This window comes from Rousettus aegyptiacus, unplaced genomic scaffold (genome assembly GCF_014176215.1).
Source record: "Rousettus aegyptiacus isolate mRouAeg1 unplaced genomic scaffold, mRouAeg1.p scaffold_m13_p_5, whole genome shotgun sequence".
In the NCBI taxonomy this organism is placed as follows: domain Eukaryota; kingdom Metazoa; phylum Chordata; class Mammalia; order Chiroptera; family Pteropodidae; genus Rousettus; species Rousettus aegyptiacus.
The window spans coordinates 86,781,924-86,804,263 of NW_023416308.1; the positions used below are offsets into that span (position 1 = coordinate 86,781,924).

The 22,340-nt window shown below is 43.9% G+C and overlaps 1 protein-coding gene across 1 annotated transcript; it reads right to left on the reverse strand.

Annotated features, from left to right (window-relative positions):
• Nucleotides 1-1,604: 1,604 nt before the first annotated feature.
• On the reverse strand, nt 1,605-20,532 carry LOC107508019 (calcitonin receptor-stimulating peptide 3-like). Its single transcript, XM_016139499.1, has 6 exons — nt 20,525-20,532; nt 19,653-19,747; nt 18,763-18,894; nt 4,316-4,471; nt 3,241-3,298; nt 1,605-1,715 (listed from the first exon to the last, which is right to left on the reverse strand). Exons 2-6 carry the CDS (start codon nt 19,736-19,738, stop codon nt 1,605-1,607), a joined length of 543 nt encoding a protein of 180 aa, XP_015994985.1. The 5' UTR covers nt 19,739-19,747; nt 20,525-20,532.
• Between the last annotated feature and the right edge of the window lie 1,808 nt (nt 20,533-22,340).

Consider the following 22,340-nt stretch of genomic DNA (forward strand, 5'->3'; position numbering starts at 1 on the left):
GAACATGAATACAATGACTGTCCATACATACCAACTTCCAGGCTTAGAAATGATACCTAAGAAAACAAAACCTTGGAAGATCCTGCCTACATACCTCTCTTCTAGATCTCATTCCCATCCCTCAAAGTTAATCACCTTTTTGAATGTGCTGTTTATTCTCCTTACACGCGGCTATATATTTTTTCTACATATGTAAATATCCCTAAATAACAGTAGGTAACATTATTCATGTTTTAAAATTAATGCAAGTTGTGTCATCAGTGTATATACCATGCAAATTGTTTTATTTTAACTCAACATTATATGTAAGATTTATACAGGTTGTTACACACATTCGTACACATTCTTATGTAATATGTAGTATGTATTCATTATAGAAATTACACAATATATATAGCTAAGGTATATTTTCTAGTTCAGCAGCAGGAGACTGGAACCGAAACAAAATGAACATTTCTTAAGATAATATTAAGGACACAAAGTGTAAATGAATTCATAAAAAGAAATGAGTAAATATGATAAATTGACCATTGAGCAAGTCAATTTAGAGCCCAACATCTCAATAAGAGAAAACACAAGCTGTATAGCAAAAATAATTCCATCACCTAAAGCCCCTGTACTAGGCTGCGCTGGAACTGTAAGAGTACCACAGGCTGGCTGGCTTAAGCAGCAGAAATTTATTTTCTCTCAGTTCTGGATGTTGGAAGCACAAGATCAAAAGTCCCATAGTGTTAGTGTGTAGTAAAGTCATTTCCTGTCCTGTAAAAGGCTTTCTGCTTACCATGTCCTCAATAGCCTCTTCTAGTATGTGCCTTTCCTCTCATTCTCCACCTCCTATGGCTCCTCCTTTTACAAACTCATCTAACCTTAGTTACCTCCCTAAAGGTCCTATAGCCCTACATAGTCACATAGGGGGCTAAGGCTTCAGAACACGAATTTTAGGGAGACACATCCACTCTATAACATTCCCAAATCATATATACCATTTAGCTATTGCCACAACATTGTTACGTAAAAAGAACCTCAAAATCTCAAACACATTTATTTATTTTTCTTGCTCATGGGTATGTGATAGGGATAAAGATGATCTGAGCTGGTGTTGGCTGCATATGGATCCAGGCTGCAGGTCAGGCTTAGGTACACAAGTCTCATTTTGGAACCTGGGCTAAAAGGTCAAAGGACACCTGAGGCATGTTCTTTTCAGGGTGATGGCCAAAGCTCAAGCATACAAACTCAACCACATAATATACCTTTCAAGCTGCAGCTTGTGCCAGGTCTACCAATCCAAATCACATCACTTGGCCAGTCCCCAAAACAAAGTGGCAGGGATGTCAGGTAGCTACAGCATGTGTAAGCATATACAATACTCCAGACTAAAATTGTCTTCCTGTTATTTCCCCTCCAGATTTGAATTCACCCACCTGGCCATAGATACCACTCCTAGAGAGCACCCTGCCAGGCTGTTTTTTTTTTTTTTTTTTTTTTATTGCAGGAGAAGAAGAAAAGCTGGTTATCTTACTCCAGAGAAGGAGAAATGTGAGGGTGAGAAGACTGGTCAAACTGAATCTATAGTCCTTGTGGAGGCCTTGAGGTAGGAAACAGAGTCACCGATAACCGGTGGCCATCCCAGAAGTCTTCAGGTATTTGAGCGATTCATTATCCAGGTGATGCAACTCCTGGAGATGAAGGTCCTTGGGCAACTCAACCTGAAGAATCTTAGGCCAAGAGGGAATCTGAGAGTTGACCACAAACATAAAAGAGAAAGAACTTCATTCATTCAATAAATATTTATTGAGTGCTATCTCATACCAGTCATACTGTTTTGTCTGTGGGGCATTCTGCAGTTATGAAACAGTCATATCCCTCCCTGTTCATGTGGAACTTACATTGTTTATAGGTTGGGGTACAAACCTTATACCAAATAAAGGAAATTACATATATATATATATATATATATATATATATATATATATATATATGTATGAAAAGAGGTAAAAAGTGGCAACGAGAAAAAAATAAAGCAAGAAGAGGTTTAGGGTGTGTTGAGAGGGTGGGGTACACATTCAGAAAGATGTCCAGGGTAGGTGACATTTCATTAAAGATCTGGGGAAAATGGGGCCACGGGTGGGAGCATTTTGTACAGAGGTACAGAACCAGCATGTGCAAGCACTTGAAAGGGTTGTGCTGGGGGATAGGGGATGATGAATAGTAATAAGGCCAGTGTGTGGGAGAGCAGAAGAGGCCAGGCAGGTAATGGGGCAGGCGGTGAGAAGAGAGGAAGGGAAGATCAGCTCGGACCTTGTGAGCCATTGCAGTGCTCCGGGTATTTACTGTGATAGGCGATGGGTCAATGCAGTACTTTGTGCATAAGGGACACATGGTCTGATCTACTTTTTAGGCAAATGTTGGGCTCCAGTGTGGAGTCCAGACTGAATGAGAGCAGGGGTCATAATTCTATGTGCTCCTGAGGAAATAATTGGGGTCAATGGATGGAAGGGGCTGCTCTTTCTAATCAAACAATCCCAGTTAATTCACTGCGTAACAGTGAAACTGACTGCCCGGGAACCCTGGGAGTTACAGGCAGCAGCTGGTCACTGGCAGTGCCAGCAGATGCCAGGGACGTTGATGCTGGGAAATTCCTACTTTGAATAAGGCGTTATAGCCAATGACACCTCAGATTTCTTCCAATACCAAGCGTCTGACTCCCCAGCATGCATCACTTCAGTCACCCCCCTGTGAGAATATAACTCCACAAATGCACAGAGTTTGGACTGTTCTGCTCATTGCTTTCTTTCTCGTGCCTCACATAGTGTCGTGAACATAGCAGGCATTCGGTATTTGTTAAATGTATGAATGTTTTCGTTAACTTACTATAGGACTTTGAGCAATGTACTTTTCTTCTCTCCATGTCGGAGCGTGAAAAGTTGGCTTGGATGGCATGTGATTACCTTTATAGGTCTGACTGTCTGTGATCCCATTTCAAAATCTAAGCCATCGTTTCTAAGAGGTTTTGCAGGCTATGAGTGTATGGAGGGTGTTTACCGGGAGGAAAGGGAGGCATGGGTAAGGGCAAATCTGAGTTCAGGAGAAGTGAACAGATAACCTTTGGAGCTGGGAGCCTGGGGATCTGAAATAAATGTGAACTGTCTCTTTGAGATGCACCATGTTCTGATTGCGATAGGGGATATTTACTAGAATCTGAGGGTACAGGATCCTGGGGACCCATCTCCAGCATGTTGCCTTTGCCTCGTCCGAGTCAGCCTGGTCAACAAAGTGTTCACAGATCCCTGTGGCTCTCCTGGGAAAAACAGCACAAATAGCAGCAGGGATTCCTTTTCAGTTGTATCAACTTAAATTTTTTATCGTTATATAGCTCATGGATGATGAAATTTCTTTAAAGAAATGGTTCCATTTGTCCACAGACACCCAGGAGGCAGAAAGGTCATGTTTCCCTGAGGTTTAGCAAAATTGCCAACATCAACAGGTTGTCTGATAGGGCCCAGATTTGTTACCAGATATGCCATTAAACATACTGTCCCAATTAGTGAATACGGAATAAATATAAAAACGATCCACACTAGGTAAATGCAATAGCTTTATTATTCATCTAGCTTTAATTTAGTTTAAAGAAAGAACTATTTCAATATTAAGCAGCATGCATACATATGTATCTTCCATGCTTTTCTCTAAGTTGCTTTTATTGTCAATTAAAAGTAGAGTTCAGCTTCATGGCGATCTAGGAGAAAAAAAAACAACAGCTAAAATTTAGTTACTTATCAATTGTGAGGCTATTGACATAATATCTCATTTACTCTTTACATTACTACTAGCAGAGAGGTACTATTATTGCCCTTGATTTACAGATGGGGAAAGTGAGGCTCAGAGAGAGTATCTGGTCCACGGCCATATCAGTAGCAGAGGGCAAACACAGTTCTTGACCCCAAGTATATGCTCTGAACTCAGATGTATAGTCCAAAGGGTAGGGTCATTACCTTTCAAACACAAATGCTAAAATCATCACAATCATAACTGCAGGGACCAGTGTTTTAAATAAACAGGATCTATATTTTCTGGCAGATGATCTCAGTGTCACAAGGAGACACTGGAAAAACAGAAATGAATCCAAATTCTGAGGGTTTCAGCTATTGGGACTCTGTCCTTTTCCAGACACTGGAGTGGGCACCTTCCCTGGTGGACATTTTTTTACAATATGGGCCCAGGAAAAGTTAGAGTGTGGACTACACCCCTGCAAACCATCCTCCCATCCCACAGTCCAAGGGCAGTCACCTTCCTACAGCAGTCTTTAGCTGCTCACTTCTCATCATCCCTGCGGCGACGGCCAAAGGAATTGGGGCCTAGTTTGATGGGCAGGAAGCCTTGCTTCAATAAACTCCCATATTTGCTCAGCATATCTACCAGGTTATTGGTCACACAGGTGGCAGTGTTGCAGGCTCTCTTCTGGGTAGTGATGCTGATTAATAGGATGGAGAAAAAGAGAGGAACTGTCAATGAGAGGTTGAAGCCCTGGGGGAGGAGAGCCCACCCCATGGGACCATCATGGTAAAATTATTGCTCTAAGAGGGGCCAATTAACCGTATGTCTTTCACATCAACACAAGTATCACAGCAGAAAAATCATAGACTATTAGGGAAAAAGGCATTATCACTTCCCATAAATATTCCGATCAGTGTCCCATAACCCAAAGGTGGTTCTGGTGACTGGCCATGGGACATAAAGCTATAACAGTCCATCTTTCCTGTATAAATAAACTAAAAACCAATGAAAGCTTATGACTGGAAAGAATTAAGGTGTCACATCCAAGACCATTCTTAAGTACCTAGAAGTTACATCTCATTCATGGGCAACAAGCGCTTCTTAGGAAAAATAAAATTACTATCTTATTTGGAAGAGGATGAGTGTTTGCATTATCAAGAACCAGAGGCTCTTATGTGATGCTTAGCACATACCTGTTCTTGCTCTTGAAGTTGGTCACAAGGACCACCCACCATGCCCTGTGTCCAGCTACCCTGGAGCTAAGGATATATCTAAGCACAGATTCCTGAATCCATGAAGCCTGGGACATGGACCAGAGCTTTTTAAAAATCACAGCTCAATGCTTTTTAGAAATACACCTTTTTCCCCCAATGGCAAGCACATTCAGAAATGCTGTGGAGCTCTGCTGTGAAATCCTCAGACACACTCAGGACATGGAAGGAGGGCATGCCCTGTTCTGGGCAGGGGCAGAGCCTTACCTGGAGTCCTGATTCTCCCGGTTGCCCAACACCTTCTTGATGAATTTCATGAAGGATGAGTTGTTCTCCTTAAGGGGTTGATTAGTATCCAGAGCGGTCTCCTTGGTCCGTAAGTCCGAGCTGGGGAAGGGAAGGAAACCAGATAGAGGCTCTGAGCTACTGCCTACTCCCACCCTGGGGTAAACAGCCAGGTATCCTGGTTTCTGCCACTTCCCTTGAGGATGTAAAATGATAAAACTTACAAGTAGTACTGAAGTTAAAAGGGTTTCAGTTTAATAAATATAGTCTGTACTAGAGTAAGATTAACAGATCACATATCAGATTTAATAACTACAACTATATTAGCAAAATAGGTTCCAGAACTGAATGCAATTCATTTCTGAGATATTTTGGAATTAGGTAAATGGGCTTGCTAAATACATAAAAGTTTGGTAAAAAAGCAACAAAAGCATTCTGTGAGACCCAATGAGCAATGTGAAATTTAAAGTAAAGAATATTATATAACATTAGTGTTTTTCAATTAAGTGCTACACATCTTTATATCAGAAAAAGATATGCACACCCCTGTCTGTCCCCCAGCCAGTGTTAAACATTCAACAGAACACAATTCAGGGCACAGAACAGTATGATCCCGGATATTGGGAGGCGAGTGCACCCCTGGAAAGGCTGTTTTACCGGAATGGCGCTGCCTGGAGGATGCCCATGTGGTACAGGGCCAGGAAGCCAAGTGCCAGGAAGGGGGAGAACTTCCAGAAGCCCATCATGCCTGCAAGGGAAAAATCAGGGCATCATTTACACCATTTGAAGTGATATGAACCCACAGGCCTGGACTCTGATCCTGCTTTTCTGCAACTAACTCCCTGGCCCAGTGGTTTCAGGCTGGTCACTTCATTTCCTTTTACCATCTCCCCCACCCATCCAGCCTCTAGCACCACCACCCCTATCAGTGAAATGGACTGCTGGAAGATCCAGTGAGCCTGCAGCTTGCCTGGTTTAGCATAAGTGGAGGAGTAGTTCTAGAACAACCCCAACAATAAAGAGGTCTCAGTCCACAGACCCCTTCCTGCCAACCCAACCCATCGACTGTCTCATAACTTGTTGACCAGATCTCCATTGAAGACAGTAACCAAATGGCCCCTCATCACAGCTGCTCTCATAAGGTAACCCAGAGCTGTACTCTGGCACTCTCGCTCGCCCCTCTGGGTGAGGGAGGAGGACGGGGAGGGAGAGGGAGAAGGTGAGGGGAGGGAAGGGGAGAACGTAGATGAAGAGAGAATATCTCTGTGGTTGGAGTCTCTGAGAAGCTGAAGACCAAATTCTACTGCTCCGCACTTTGGCAAAGAGTCTCCTGTAAGAATAAAGCTTAGCAGAGTGTTAAATACGGACTCAGGACTTAAACTGGGGTTGCGGTGGGGTGGGGTGGAGGAAGCTCCCAGAACTCACAACTGGGGCTTGCATTTAATGGCTGCCAACCGTAGGTCTTTGTGCCTATTTACCACCCACTTACTCTGGGAATGGTTCCGAACCAATTTCCAGGGACCGCTTAGGCAAGGTACCAAATCCGTGAGCGCACAGTCTGCAGAAAGTTACTCCTGCGTCCTGCTCTACCCGGGATACCTAGGGAGCTCCAGCAACAGAAATCATAGGTCTAAGCTCGCATGCAGCAAAGAAAAGGAGAGACCTGAGCCTGGCTTTGCCCGGGAAGAGTGCAACAGGGAGTCCCCCAAGTGAACTGTCCCGCGTTACCTGGGATGGGAGACTGAGATGGATCAGAGACTAATAAACATGGTGTGATGAAGCGACCCAGACAGAAGTGGACAGAGACTCTAAGACTGTCAGCGAGATCAACTAAGAGTAATGGAGAGAGGCTGTGGAGGGAGGGGAGGGAGAGGAGAAGAGGGAGAGATAAACAGAATCACCCAGCTAAGCAGGAGTCTCAGGGGCTTACCTGGCAGCAGGTAGCAGGTGGCTTGGAGCTGAGGCAGTGGCTGCAGCGGCAGTGTTCCTGTCAGGCAAGAACACTGTGGAAGTGGCTCCGATTCCTCCCAGCACCAGCAGCTCTTCTTATTCCCGCTGCCGTGGGTCTAGGGTGGCCCAGGAGCTCCAGGCAACCAATGAGAAGAAAGATCCGGTGCCTTGGCTGGATTGTGTCACTCACTTACGTCCAGAACCTGTAGGATGCAGAAAGATCATCCCACACGTATTTGCATTGAGGTCATTAATGGAACGGGGCGGGAGGAGTGGTGGGGACCAAGAGGAATACCCATGAACTGAGCAGGATCTTGAGGACTATTTGACGTCAAAGTAAATTATATCTGTTCAGTTATATTCCATTTTGAAGGTTTTAGACATGTGCCTCACTCCATCCCCAGCCAGCCGCATGGTCTTGTAGGGAAGGGTCCAGGATCACAGGGACTTTTGACTCCCCCCAGTCTGACTCTAGACCCCCAGGCAAGTGAGGCTTGGAGAATTAATGTGTAGCAAGCAATGCGGATTCTGTGCCCAAGAAGGGTATCTACTTCAGGCAGCTGGAATCACCCACAGAGGAGCAAGGCTCATTGTGGGAAGCAAGAGTTGGAGCTGGGAGCAAGAACTTTGCCAAACTGAACACAATTCCAGCTGTGCCAATTTCAGGCAGTAGGATTATGGGCAAATAACTTCACAGTGCCTCAATGTACTCATCTTTAAAATGGGGACCGTATTTCCCTCCTGAAGGAATGTCGAGATTAGTAATTTGCCTGGCCCCTGGCAAGGTAGAGATCCGAAAGAGCTTCCTAGTCCACTTAGGGGATTCGTTACCATCTTGATCCATACTTTAGGATTCTCCGACTTGTGTGGCAGCCTAGACTCCCAACTGCATAGTACATCCAGTTGGGAGTCTAGGCTGCCACACAGGTGCCTCCCCTGCTTCCGGTAGCTATTGGTCAAGATGTCCCATTGGAGTGCGCTTGCGGACCTGCGGCCACATCCCCCGCACTTCAGTTCTCCGATGGAGAGCAGGGCTGCATTGACGGAGCTGAAGAGTCCCTGCAGAGACTATGCTCACAGTCACTTCCAGTCATACTCGTCCACACGCATAAACTCATTACTGTCTCCAGACACGTGCCCACTCCCCAGAGCACAGGCACTCGCAAACCAGCACTGGCGCGCATGGGCATATGCCTGGGTTCACTCTGAATCGCGGCCCCAGCGTGCCTCCCCGTCTCTCGTGTGGTCACATCTACATACCAGCGTGCCGGTTGCCTGTTCCCATCACACCTGTTCTCACTGTCAAGAATAAGCGTGCTCTGTGCTGCATGACACTCAATTATACATCTCCTCGACCGTGTTCCACCCTGCACGACCTGTTTCAGGACCCCTCAGTCTGAGCTTTCCGCTCCAAGCTTGCCTGGAAGATCCCACGTGCCGACTTGGTGCCCTCAGCCCGTAGAGGGTGAAGAAGCTTCTCACTGTTTCCAGGATCTGCGGGTCTGAGCGCGCAGCGAGCACAGCAGAAGTATCAGGGGACTGTGAGGAGCAGGCAAAGACCCCAGCTAGCTGATTCTCCGAGAGAGAGAGAGAGAGAGAGAGAGAGAGAGAGAGAGAGAGAGAGAGAGAGAGAAACAGCCTCCCGCCTGCCCCCGCGTATCCCGAATGACCCGACTCAGGGGGCGGCACTCGAATTCTCAGTCTCCAGAAGCCTCAACTGCCTCGCATCACATCGCTCCCCTTCTAGGTTGGCGGCCTCCCTACTCAGGGTTGCCTGACTTCCAAGATGCCCTTATTCAACTTTCCTTTTAAACTTGTGGGGCGCCTCTTCCACAAGCGAATAAAGACTTGAGATGAGAACTGGGTGTGTAAAACTCGCTCTCCGCAGGCACACTGGCAAGGCGGCGGGGGAACCCCGGGAATGGAAGAACTGCAGGTGCCCGTCAAGTACACAGGCAGGGGAGCCACGAGAAGCAAGAAACCAACAGAGCTCAGAACGGTGGCTCCTGAGCGCCGTGTGTCCTGGAGCCTCAAATCGGATGAACTCTGCTGAGACCCAGTTCCGGGTTTTGGAACTCAGCAGTTTGGGTCCCGAGCCCTGACCCAAAGCTTTCCGTGCAGAGTTGCAGGGTCAAATTGTAAAAGGAGGCAGGCATAGTGGATACTCTGTCGTGTAGAAATTGAACACTGCCACTTGAGGCTCTTGTAGGTGAGTCTCCTCTCAGGTGCCAAGTACCTTTGAGGAAATACTTCCACTTTCAAAATGAGATGTCTAACATATGAACCCCCTGAAATCGTTTGTAAGTATATGTGTTTGTAAATTGCATTTTCCTGGCCAGAACCATAGCTTTCACCAGCACAATGATGACTGCAAAATGGTTAAACAATGACTTCTCTAGAATCCAATTTCACAGACTTGTCACTTTGTGGACTCAGATGTCTACCCCTGATAGCCAGGTGTGCCTTGATCCTTCAAAGTCAACGTTTATTCCCCACTCCGAAATATTTGGTGCTTACAAACTATGGTCGAAATATTTGGTGCTTACAAACTATGGTCGAGTAAAGCATCAATCAGGGTTTGCCCTGAGAAGGTGCAGAGTAGCCTCCAGCAATTGTAAGCTTTACTTTAAAGGTCTCCCCAGATAGGGAGGGACTGAGAGGAACTCATTCATTAAGCAAGCACTCAGAATTTGTAAAACTGCTTCCTGCTGATTTAGGATCTGGTTCTTTGAGAAGGTTAAAAAAAAATGACAAAACCCTGGCTAGACTCACTAAAGAAAAAAGAGAAAGGACACAAATAAACAAAATCAGGAATGAAAGAGGGGGAAATTATGACTGACATTGCAGATACACAAAGGATCATACAAGAATACTATGAAAAAGTATATAACATCAATTTAACAACCTAGTAGAAATGGACCAGTTTTTAGAAAGATACAACCTTCCCAAACTGAATCAAGAGGAAATAGAAAATCTAAATAGACTGATCAGCAGTATGGAAATTGAATCTTCAAAAACCTACCAAAAAGTCAAAGTCCAGGACCAGATGGCTTCACCAGTGAATTATACCAAACATTCAAAGAAGATCTAATACCTATTCTCCTCAAACTCTTGCACTGAATTGAAGAGGAGGCACCACTTCCTAACTCATTTTATGAGGCCAATTTACCAAAACCTGGTAAAGATAACACAGAAAAAGAAAACTACAGACCAATATCTCTCATGACCATTATACAAAAATCCTAAATAAGATACTACCAAGCCAAATATAGCAACATGTTAAAAAGATTATTATAAAAATAAAAAAGAGAGATTATTCATTCTGGGCTTCATTCCAGGAATACAGGGATGGTTCAACATACACAAATCGATTAATGTGATATACCACATAAACGAATTAAAAAATAAGAATCATATGATCATATCGATAGATGTAGAAAAGCCTTTGACACAATACACCATCCATTTATGATCGAAGCAGTTAACAAAATCAGTACAGAAGGAAAGGCCATATGGCATAACCTCAGCTAACATTATACTTAATGGTGAAAAACTAAAATCATTTCCTCTAAGATTAGGAACAAGACAAGGTTGTCCACTATCACCACTGTTATCCAATGTAAAACTGGAGGTCCTAGGAAGTGTAATCAGGCAAGAGAAAGCTATAAAATGCATCCAAATAGGAAACGAAGAAGTCAAATTGTCACGATTTATGGATGACATGATTCTCTATATGGAAAACCCTAAAGACTCCACAAGAACACTATTAGAAACAATAAGCAAATACAGTAAAGTTTCTGGATACCATATCAATGTTAAAAATTGCATCGCATTTCTATACTCTAATAAGGAAGCATCAGAAAAAGAAGTGGGGAAAATAATTCCTTTTGCAATTGTAGCAAAAAGAATAAAATACCTAGGAATAACTTTAACGAAACTCCTGAAGGACCTATATAATGAAAACTACAAGACCCTATTAAAAGAAATCGAAGAAGAGACAAAGAAATGGAAAGATATTCTGTGCTCTTGGATTGGAAGAATCAACATAGTTAAAACGACCATATTACCTAAAACATTTACAAATTTAATGCAATCCCCATCAAAATCCCGTCAGCATTTTTTAAAGAAATAGAACAAAAAATTATCAGATTTGTATGGAAGCACAAAAGACCTGTAATTGCTACAGCCATCATGAGGAAAAAGAACGAGGCTGGAGGCACCACTCTGCCCGACTTCAAATTATACTACAAAGTGAAAGTAATCAAAACAGTATGGTACTGGTAGAAAACAGGCACACGGACCAGTATGGAGGTTCCTCCAAAAACTAAGTAGTGATCTACCATATGATCCAATGATCCTTATATTGGGTATTTATCCCAAAGACTTGAAAACTTATATCCAAAAGGATATTTGCACATCGATGTTCATAGCAGCATTATTTACAGTGACCAGGACATGGAAGCAACCGAAGTGTCCTACGATAGATGATTGGCTAAAGAAGCTGTGGTACATATATATGATGGAATATTACTCAGCCATAAGAAGAGATGAAACACTGCTATTTGTGACAACATGGATGGACCCTGAGATACTCATGCTAAGCAAAATAATCCAGAGAGAAAAGATTGAAAATCACATGATATCACTTATATGGAGTATATAGAAGCAACAAATGAACAGGATAGCTACTCATGGACATGGACAATTGACTAGTGGTTACTAGAAGGTAGGGGGGTGGGGAAGGAGGGAAGAAGTGGGGAAGGTGGGAAAGGGAGTAAATATAGGAGGTTTGGGGCAGGGCGAAGTGGGTAAAGGGCATCAAATACATGGTAGCCAAAGGAAACTGGACTTGGGTGGTATTACACAATATAATAAATAGATATCAAATTATAATGTACACCTGAAAATTATACAACTGTATTAACCAATGTTACCCCAATAAACTTAATTTAAAAAAATAAGAAAGAAAAATAAAATAAAGAAATCAAGGGGGAGAAAAAAAAACAGAAATAAAACATAGTAACAACTATATTCCTATCAATAAGTACCTTAAATGAAAAAGAATTAAGTGTCCCAACCAAAAGATAGAATGGCTGATAAGATAAGAAAATAAGAGCCCTACATACAAAAAGGAAGGAGATGGAAAAAGATATTGCTTTGAATGATCTAGAAGGTATTTTAGTCAGACACAGAATGATAAACACTGTATGATTTCACTTATATGTGGAATCTAAGGAATAAAAAGAACAGACTAATGAAAAACAGACTCACAAATATAGTGGACAATTTGGTGACAGGCATGGGGGAGGTGAGGTTGGGGGGTGGAAGAATGGGGAGAAGAGTAAAAGAAGCCCGAATTAGTAGCTGATGGATGGCCCTGGGGATGGGGAGCATGGCATAGGGAATGCAGTTAACATTACTACGCTGGCTAGGGGGAGGGTCAGGGGAGGGAGGAGGCAATGAGGGGAGCGTTTTACGAACTACAAAGATGTCTAATCAATGTACTGTATACTTGAAACTAATTAAATAATTATTTAAAAAGAAAGAAAGAAAAAATTCTCTTTAAAAAAGATTCGAAACCTTCGTAGAGATGCTTATATACCCCTTTTCATGGGATGTCCTTCCCACCTCCTCAATATATATCTTTATATATATATAATACTTAGCAATGTTATGTATGTTTTAAAATTAATATAAGTGATACAATCTGGTCTATATACTCTGCAGTTTGCTTTGTTTAATATTCAACATTATATGTGAGATCTATACAACTTAATACCTAACCTATATTTATATTCACCATTGTGTAGTCTATTGTATATCAGTTCTAGAAATAAAATGTGATCGATTTATCTAAGGTATATTATTCCAGTTCAGCAGCTAGAGACTGGAACTGAAACAAAATGACCATTCCTGAAGGTGATCTTAAGGAGACAAAATGAAAATGAATTTGTAAAACAAAGAAAAGTAAATTTGATAAACTGACCATTGAACAAATTAATTTAGAGCCCAACATCTCAATAAGAGAAAAAACAAGTGTATAGTAAAAATAATTCCATCAACTAAAGCCCCTGTACTAGGCTGCGCTGGAACTGTAACAGAGTACCACAGGCTGGCTGGCTTAAGCAACAAAAGTTTATTTTCTCTCAGTTCTGGATTTGGAAGCACTAGATCAAAAACCCATAGTGTTAATGTGTAGTAAAGTCTTTTCCTGTCCTATAAAAGGCTTTTCTGCTTGCATGGAGAGAGAAAGAGATCTTTGGGATCTCTTCCTTTTTTTTTATAAGGACATCAGTCCTATCATATTATGGCCCTACCTTTTACAACCTCATCTAACTTCAGTTACCTCCCTAAAGGGCCTATATCCCAACATAGTCACATTGGGGGTTAAGGCTTCAGTACATGAATTTTAGGGAGACATTTGCACTGTATAACACTCCAAAATCGTATATACCATTTAGCTATTGCCACAACAGTGTTACGTGAAAAGAACCTCAAAATCTCAAACACATTTATTTATTTTTCTTGCTCATGGGTATGTGATAGGGATGAGGATGATCTGAGCTGGTGCTGGCTGCACGTGGATCCAGGCTGCAGATCAGATTTAGGTCCACAGGTCTCATTTCGGAACCCGGGCTAAAAGGGCAGAGGACACCTGAGGCATGTTCTTTTCAGGGTGATGGCTGAAGCTCAAGCCCACAAACCCAGTAATCACATAAACGCATTTCACGCCTCGACTTGTGCCACGTCTACCAAAATCCCAAATCACATCACTTTCCCAATCCTCAAAACAAAAGGGCAGGGATGTCAGGTAGCTACAGCATGTGTAAGCATATATAATACTACCATGCCATAGTGAAGAATCGGAAGCAATAATTCAGTCGGCCACAGCATATATTCTCGAGCTCTGTTTGGCCTGAGTTTTAAATGGCATTAAAAGTCTTTCTTTTGCTGCAGTGAGCCAAGTGGGTTGTGCATGAAGCCTGATGCTGCAGCCACACCAAAATTTGGTCTCTCCATGTTGTGCTTTGATTGCCTATGTACTCCTTACATCAGTTCTTGGGACTCTGAGACGGTGCACCCTACTTGTGTTTTGACGGTTCAAACTGATCATACTCTTTCACTCTTGGAGCTCTGAGTCCATTGAGAACTAACCAGAATTCTGATGAGAATTCAATACAGTATTAGCTCTCTAATTGGTGAAGCTTCCTTGGACTCCAGACCAAAATAGTCTTCCTGTTATTTCCCCTCCTGATTAGAATTCACCCACCTGGCCATAGATACCACTCCTAGAGAGCACCCTGCCAGGCTGTTTTGTTTACTACAGGAGAAGAAGAAAAGCTGGTTATCTTACCCCAGAGGAGGAGAAATGTGGGAGTGAGAAGACTGGTCAAATTGAATCTATAGTCCTTGTGGAGGCCTTGAGGTAGGAAACAGAGTCACTGATAACTGGCGGCCATCCCAGAAGTCTTCAGGTATTTGAGCGATTCATTATCCAGGTGAGGCAACTCCTAGAGATGAAGGTCCTTGGGCAACTCAACCTGAAGAATCTTAGACCAAGAGGGAACCTGAGAGTTGACCACAAACATAAAAGAAAAAAGGATTTCATTCATTTGATAAATATTTATTGAGTGCTATCTCATACCAGTCATACTGTTTTGTCTGTAGGGCATTCCGCAGTTATAAAATAGTCATATCCCTTCCTATTCATGTGGAACTTGCATTGATTATAGGATGGGGTACAAACTTTATACTAAATAAAGGAAATATATATATATGTGTGTGTGTGTGTGTGTACACACACACACACACACACACACATATATGATAGAAGGTAAAAAGTGGCAATGAGAAAAAAATAAAGCAAGAAGAGGAGGTTTAGGGTGTGTTGGCAGGGTGGGGTACACATTCAGAAAGATGTCCAGGGTAGGTGACATTTGAGTAAACATCTGTGGAAAATGGGGCCACAGGTAGGAGCATTTTGTACAGAGGTACAGAACCAGCATGTGCAAGCACTTGAAAGGGTTGTGCTGGGGGATAGGGGATGATGAATAGTAATAAGGCCAGTGTGTGGGAGAGCAGAAGAGGCCAGGCAGGTAATGGGGCAGGCGGTGAGAAGAGAGGAAGGGAAGATCAGCTCGGACCTTGAGCCATTGCAGTGCTCCGGGTATTTACTGTGATAGGCGATGGGTCAATGTAGTACTTTGTGCATAAGGGACACATGGTCTGATCTACTTTTTAGGCAAACGTTGGGCTCCAGTATGGAGTCCAGACTGAATGAGAGCAGGGGTCATAATTCTATGTGCTCCTGAGGAAATAATTGGGGTCAATGGATGGAAGGGGCTGCTCTTTCTAATTAATCAATCCCAGTTAAATCACTGTGTAACAGTGAAACTGACTGCCCGGGAACCCTGGGAGTTACAGGCAGCAGCTGGTCACTGGCAGTGCCAGCAGATGCCAGGGACGTTGATGCTGGGAAATTCCTACTTTGAATAAGGCGTTATAGCCAATGACACCTCAGATTTCTTCCAATACCAAGCGTCTGACTCCCCAGCATGCATCACTTCAGTCACCCCCCGTGAGAATATAACTCCACAAATGCACAGAGTTTGGACTGTTCTGCTCATTGCTTTCTTTCTCGTGGCTCACATAGTGTCGTGAACATAGCAGGCATTCGGTATTTGTTAAATGTATGAATGTTTTCATTAACTTACTATAGGACTTTGAGCAATGTACTTTTCTTCTCTCCATGTCGGAGCATGAAAAGTTGGCTTGGATGGCATGTGATTACCTTTATAGGTCTGACAGTCTGTGATCCCATTTCAAAATCTAAGCCATCGTTTCTAAGAGGTTTTGCAGGCTATGAGTGTATGGAGGGTGTTTACCGGGAGGAAAGGCAGGCATGGGTAAGGGCAAATCTGAGTTCAGGAGAAGTGAACAGATAACCTTTGGAGCTGGGAACCTGGGGATCTAAAATAAATGTGAACTGTCTCTTTGAGATGCACAGAGTTCTGATTGCAATAGGGGATATTTACTAGAATCTGAGGGTACAGGATCCTGGGGACCCATCTCCAGCATGTTGCCTTTGCCTCGTCCGAGTCAGCCTGGTCAACAAAGCCTTCAGAGATCCCTGAGGCTCTCCTGGGAAAAACAGCATAAATAGCAGCAGGGATTCCTTTTCAGTTGTATCAACTTAAATTTTTTATCTTGATAAAGCTCACAAATGATGACATTTCTTTAAAGAAAGGGTTCCGTTGAGGCACAGCATCACCATGTGACCACAGACACCCAGGAGGCAGAAATGTCATGTTTCCCTGAGGTTTAGCAAAATTGCCAACATCAACAGGTTGGCTGATGGGGCCCAGATTTGCTGCCAGATAAACCAATGAGACACGCTCTCACAGTTATTGAATACGGAATAAAATATAAAAACGATCCACACTAGGTAAATGCAATAGCTTTATTATTCATCTAGCTTTAATTCAGTTTAAAGAAAGAACTATTTCAATATTAAGCAGCATGCATACATATATATCTTCTATGCTTTTTTCTACGTTGCTTTTATTGTCAATTAATAGTAGAGTTCAGCCTCATGGTGATCTAGGAGAAAAAACAACAGCCAAAATTTAATTACTTATCAATTGTGAGGCTATTGACATCTATTGTCTCATTTACTCTTTACATTAATACAAGCTGGTAGGTACTATTATTACCCTCGATTTACAGATGGGGAACTTGAGGCTCAGAGAGAGTATCTGGTCCATGGTCATATCAATAGCAGAGGGCAAACACAGTTCTTGACCCTAAGTGCATGCTCTGAACTCAGTTGTACATGACATCTTTATGTATAGTCCAAAGGGTAGTGTCATTACCTTTTAAACACAAATGCTAAAATCATCATAATCATAACTGCAGGGACCAGTGTTTTAAATAAACAGGATCTATATTTTCCGGCAGATGATCTCAGTGTCACAAGGAGACACTGGAAAAACAGAAATGAATCCAAATTCTGAGGGTTTCAGCTATTGGGACTCTGTCCTTTTCCAGACACTGGAGTGGGCACCTTCCCCGGTGGACATTTTTATAATATGGGCCCATGGTGGGTTAAAGTGTGTACTACACCCCTGCAAACCATCCTCCCATCCCACAGTCCAAGGGCAGTCACCTTCCTACAGCAGTCTTTAGCTGCTCACTCCTCATCATCCCTGCGGCGGCGACGGCCGTAGGGAGTGTGGCCTATGCCGGTGGGCATGAAGTCGTACTTCCATTTACCCCCACGTTCGCGCAGCTTGTCTGCTAGCTTATTGGTCACACAGGTGCCAGTGTCGCAGCCTATCTTCCGGGTATTGGTGCTGATTAAGAGGATGGAGAAAAAGAGAGGACCTGTCAATGAGAGGTTGAGGGCCTGGGGGCAGGAGAGCCCACCCCATGGGACCATCATGGTAAAATTATTGCTCTAAGAGGGGCCAATTAACCGTATGTCTTTCACATCAACACAAGTATCACAGCAGAAAAATCATAGACCATTAGGGAAAAAGGCATTATCACTTCCCATAAATATTCCAATCAGTGTCAGATAACCCAAAGGTGGTTCTGGTGACTGGCCATGGGACATAAAGCTATAACAGTCCATCTTTCCTGTATAAATAAACTAAAAACCAATGAAAGCTTATAAGACTGGAAAGAATTAAGGTGCCACATCCAAGACCATTCTTAAGTACCTAGAAGTTACATCTCATTCATGGGCAACAAGCGCTTCTTAGGAAAAATAAAATTACTATCTTATTTGGAAGAGGATGAGAGTTTGGATCATTAAGAACCAGAGGTTCTTATGTGCTGCTTAGCACATACCTGTTCTTGTTCCTTGAGGCTGGTTAAGGACCACCCACCATGCCCTGTGTCCAGCTATCCTGGAGCTAAGGCTACTTCTGAATTCATAAAGCCTGGTGTGTAGACCAGAGCAATAACCACCACCACGGCTCAGTTCTTTTCAGAAATACATCTTTATTCTCCCATGACAAGGCATCTTGGGGAATGTCAGTATATTGGTTGTGATATCTCTCCAAGCCACTGGCCATGACCCAATTGCAGTATGAGAGAATGTGTGAAACTTGTAGTGGTTCTACATGTATGTGCCAGACACTTATGTACTCATATTACTTCACTTAGATCTGAAATTGTCCAGGCTGCAGGGAAATGACATGACAGATGGTGACATACTTCCGTGGGCATTTACACACAAGGTTATACCTGTGACGAGTCACTTAGAGCTGGGGCAGGATGGGCAGGCAAGAAGGTGGCTCACACATCACAACAGCTTTCAAAATTGGATTTTTTATTTGTGATATAACTATAGTCTCTCCATCTGACCCTCTGTCTTCGGGGGAGCCTCAGACCTGTTGGGCCCCAGATCAGGGTGAACAGTGATAGCCTGCTGATCACCTATCTAGTTGTATTCTCTCTACCTCTCAGGATATATCTGCCTGGACATGAGTAGAGGGAGGGAGAGGATACCCTCTGCTGAGCAGGTACAGAGCCTCACCTGAATCTCCCTGTCTCCTGCTCCAGCTCATGGATCTTTTTCTGCGCATAGTCCCTCACCATTGCAGCCAGTAGGAGGCACAATTCCTTCTCAGTGAGCGAAGCAGAATCGAGGTGGCGAGACGAAATAGCCCTAGGGAGAGGAAGCAAACCCAATACAGGCTCTGAGTCTCTGCCTACCCCATCCTCAGGATAAGCAGCCAGGTTTCCTCATTCCTGCCACTTCCCCTGAGGATGTGGCCACATCTTCAATCGGTGGATAGAACATGAGGCCAGTGTCTTTCCCAAAATGTTACTTGGCCAGGAGTAAGGCTCTTTTCAGATCATGAATTGCTTTGCTGGAACTGGATCATACAGGCTTGTCAAGGCTTATGGTGAGATTTTCAGGAATTTTATGTGGTCTGTGTAAGAGCCATTATTAAAAATTAAATGATAAAACATAATTTGAATCAGAAAAATGACCCAGTCCAACAAATATAAATTGTATAAGGGTGAGAAACTACATGAATCGGTCATACATTAGAATTATTAATAACAAATTTATTGGCAAAGTAGTTAGCTGATTGGATGCAATTTATTTCTCAAATTATAGTTGAATTAGATAAATAGGTTGCCTTTGGATACAAATGTATCCATAAAAGGCAACGAAAGCATTCTGTGAGGCTCAAAGAGGTATATGAAACAATAAAGAGCATTGTGTATCTTATTTCTATTTGTAAATTGTGTGCAACACATCTTCATATCATAAAAACTTATCTGCAGGCTTACATACATACGGTTTTTTCCCAAAGAGTGGCTGTTAAATATTCAGTACATCATAATTTAGAGCACAGAATTGTTTGATTTCAAACACAGTGGGAAGAGATTGTGCTCCTGGCAGGGCTGTCTTACCTGAATGGTGCTGCCTGGAGGACACCTGCCTGGTACAAAACCAAGATACCAAGAGCCAGAAAAGGGGAGTACTTCCAGAAGCCCATAATGTTGATCTGCAAGGAAAAAATTACGTCGCCCGTCCAGGAGTAATACATCCTAGGTCTCCGTTGAGGACAGTCTTGGATCACCCTGTCACAACAGCGTTTTCCTATAACGCGACTCTGAGTGCGGGCTTTTTTTTTGCTCATACTTAGTGGCGCTGTAGGGAAAGGTAGGTAGAGAGGGAATGTCTCTGTGGATGAAATCGATGAGACACTGAAGAACCCAATACAGCTCCATCCTTTATCAAAGAGACCCCTGCAGAAACAAGCTTAGCAGAGTCTTAAATTGAGACCCAAGACTTAAACAGGGAAAAAAAATTCCCAGAACCCACAAATGGGGTTTATGTTTAAGGCTGCCTGCCCAAAGTCGTTGAGGCAGATTGCGAAACAATTTCTGGGAGACCACTAGGCAAGACACCAAATTCGTGAGCGCACAGTCTGCAGAAAGCTACTCCTGCATCCTGTTCCGTGCACGATGCCTAGGGATCTCCAGCGTCAGAAATTGTAGCTCTAAGCAGCAAGAGACAGAGACTGAAGCCCGGCTTTGCACAGGAAGAGGGGATCAGGGTGACCCCGGACTGAGACTGTTCAGGGTTACCTGGAGTAGCAGTCCGGGATGAAGAGCAGACTGACAGAGACGGCGAGTGAAGAGCCCCAGACAGAAGTGGACAGAGACTCTAAAGATTGTCAAGGAGATCGGCTGAGAGAGTAAGGGAGAGAGAGAGATGGCGGGGAGGAGAGCGAGAGATAAGAAGAATCACCCAGCTAAGCAAGAGTCTTGGGGCTTACCTGGCAGCAGGTAGCAGGTGGCTTGGAGCTGAGGCAGTGGCTGCAGCGGCAGTGTTCCTGTCAGGCAAGAACACTGTGGAAGTGGCTCCGATTCCTCCCAGCACCAGCAGCTCTTCTTATTCCCGCTGCTGTGGGTCTAGGGTGGCCCAGGAGCTCCAGGCAACCAATGAGAAGAAAGATCCGGTGCCTTGGCTGGATTGTGTCACTCACTTACGTCCAGAACCTGTAGGATGCAGAAAGATCATCCCATTCGTATTTGCATTGAGGTCATTAATGGAACGGGGCGGGGGGGAGTGGTGGGGACCAAGAGGAACACCCATGAACTGAGCAGGATCTTGAGGACAATTTGACATCGTAGTAAATTTTACCTGTTCAGTTTCATTCGGTTTTGAAGGTTTTAAATATGTACCTCACTCCATCCCCAGCCAGCCGCATGGTCGTGTAGGGAAGGGTCCAGGATCGCAGGGACTTTTGACTCCCCCAAGTCTGACTCTAGACCCCCATGCAAGTGAGGCTTGGAGGATTAACGTGTAGCAAGCAATGCTGATTCTGTGCCCAAGAAGGGTGTCTACTTTAGGCAGCTGGAATCACCCACAGAGGAGCATAGCTCGTTACGGGAAGCAAGAGATGCAGCTGGGAGCAAGAACTTTGTCAAATTGGTCTCGATTCCATCTGTACCAATTCCAAGCGGTAGGATTATGAACAAATAACTTCTCAGTGTCTTAGTATAAAGGTGACCCTAAACACGGGTTTGAACTACGCAGGTCCAATTATGCTTGGAATTTTTTCAATTGATCCCGCGAAGTTCAGTTGTACTCTTCGGTATAATTGACCGTGGTTCAACTGACCTGCGCAGTGTATGCATGCGCGCAGTTCGAACCCGTGTTGTTCAAGCGGCGACTCCAAGGTTGGGAATCTGAATGTGCGTAGGGCCGACTGTAGTTATACATGGAGTTTTAACCGCGTAGGAGGTCGGCACCCCTAATCGCCGTGCTGTTCAAGGGTCAAACGTACTCATCTTTGAAATGTGAACCATATTCCCATCTTGAAGGAATGACATGATTAGTAGTCATATACTACCTACCCCCCGCCCCGCCCTCAGGCAGATTGGGATGTGGAAGAACTTCCTGGACCATGTAGAAGTTCCTTAAGATCGCGATCCATACTAAAGGATTTCCCATCTTGTGTGGCTGCCTGGACGCGAGCTGGGTGGTCTGTCACGTGGGTAGAAAGAGACAATGATCCGCTAAGTCACATAGGGAAGGAGCGAAGCATAGATGCTTAGCCAGATTCCTAGCAGCCCCTAAGCCCTCTCCTTTTCTACCCTGCCATCCATCACCTTTTACATAGCTGCCTGCTGGAGCTCTATGCCCAACTGTCACTGCTTCCGGTAGCTGTTTGCCAAGGTGTCCCAACGGCGTGCAATTCTGGACCTGTACCTTCATCTACCGCACTACAGTTCTCCACTAGAGAGCAGGGTAGGCTTGATGGAGATCGAAAGTCCCTACAGAGACGAAAACGCAGCCACTTCTAGTCTTACTCTTCCATACAAACTTGTTAATTGCCCACTCCCCCAAAGCACAAGCACTCGCAAAACCATACTGGCACACAAGGACATTCGAACAGGTTCATAACAAATCGCACCCAAAAAGTGTGCTTCGGTGCCTCTCATGCGGCCATATCCACAAACCGGCGTGACGGTGACCTGTTTGCATCATACCTGTCCTCACTCTCAAGAATAAGCGTGCTCCATGACACCCGATTATGCAGCACTTCGACCCTCTCAACCGGTTTTAGGACTCTTAAGCCTGAGCTT

What these genes read in the sequence shown, in the direction of transcription:
- LOC107508019 (XM_016139499.1), bottom strand. Translation starts at nt 19,738, where the DNA reads ATGGGCTTCTGGAAGTACTCCCCTTTTCTGGCTCTTGGTATCTTGGTT. An exon ending in CGCCGCAGGGATGATGAGAA is followed by an intron (nt 3,299 to 4,315) that starts GTGAGCAGCTAA and finishes TGTTTTTCCCAG; the next exon opens with GAGAGCCACAGGGATCTGTG. An exon ending in CTGACTCGGACGAGGCAAAG is followed by an intron (nt 1,716 to 3,240) that starts GCAACATGCTGG and finishes TCTTGGCCTAAG; the next exon opens with ATTCTTCAGGTTGAGTTGCC.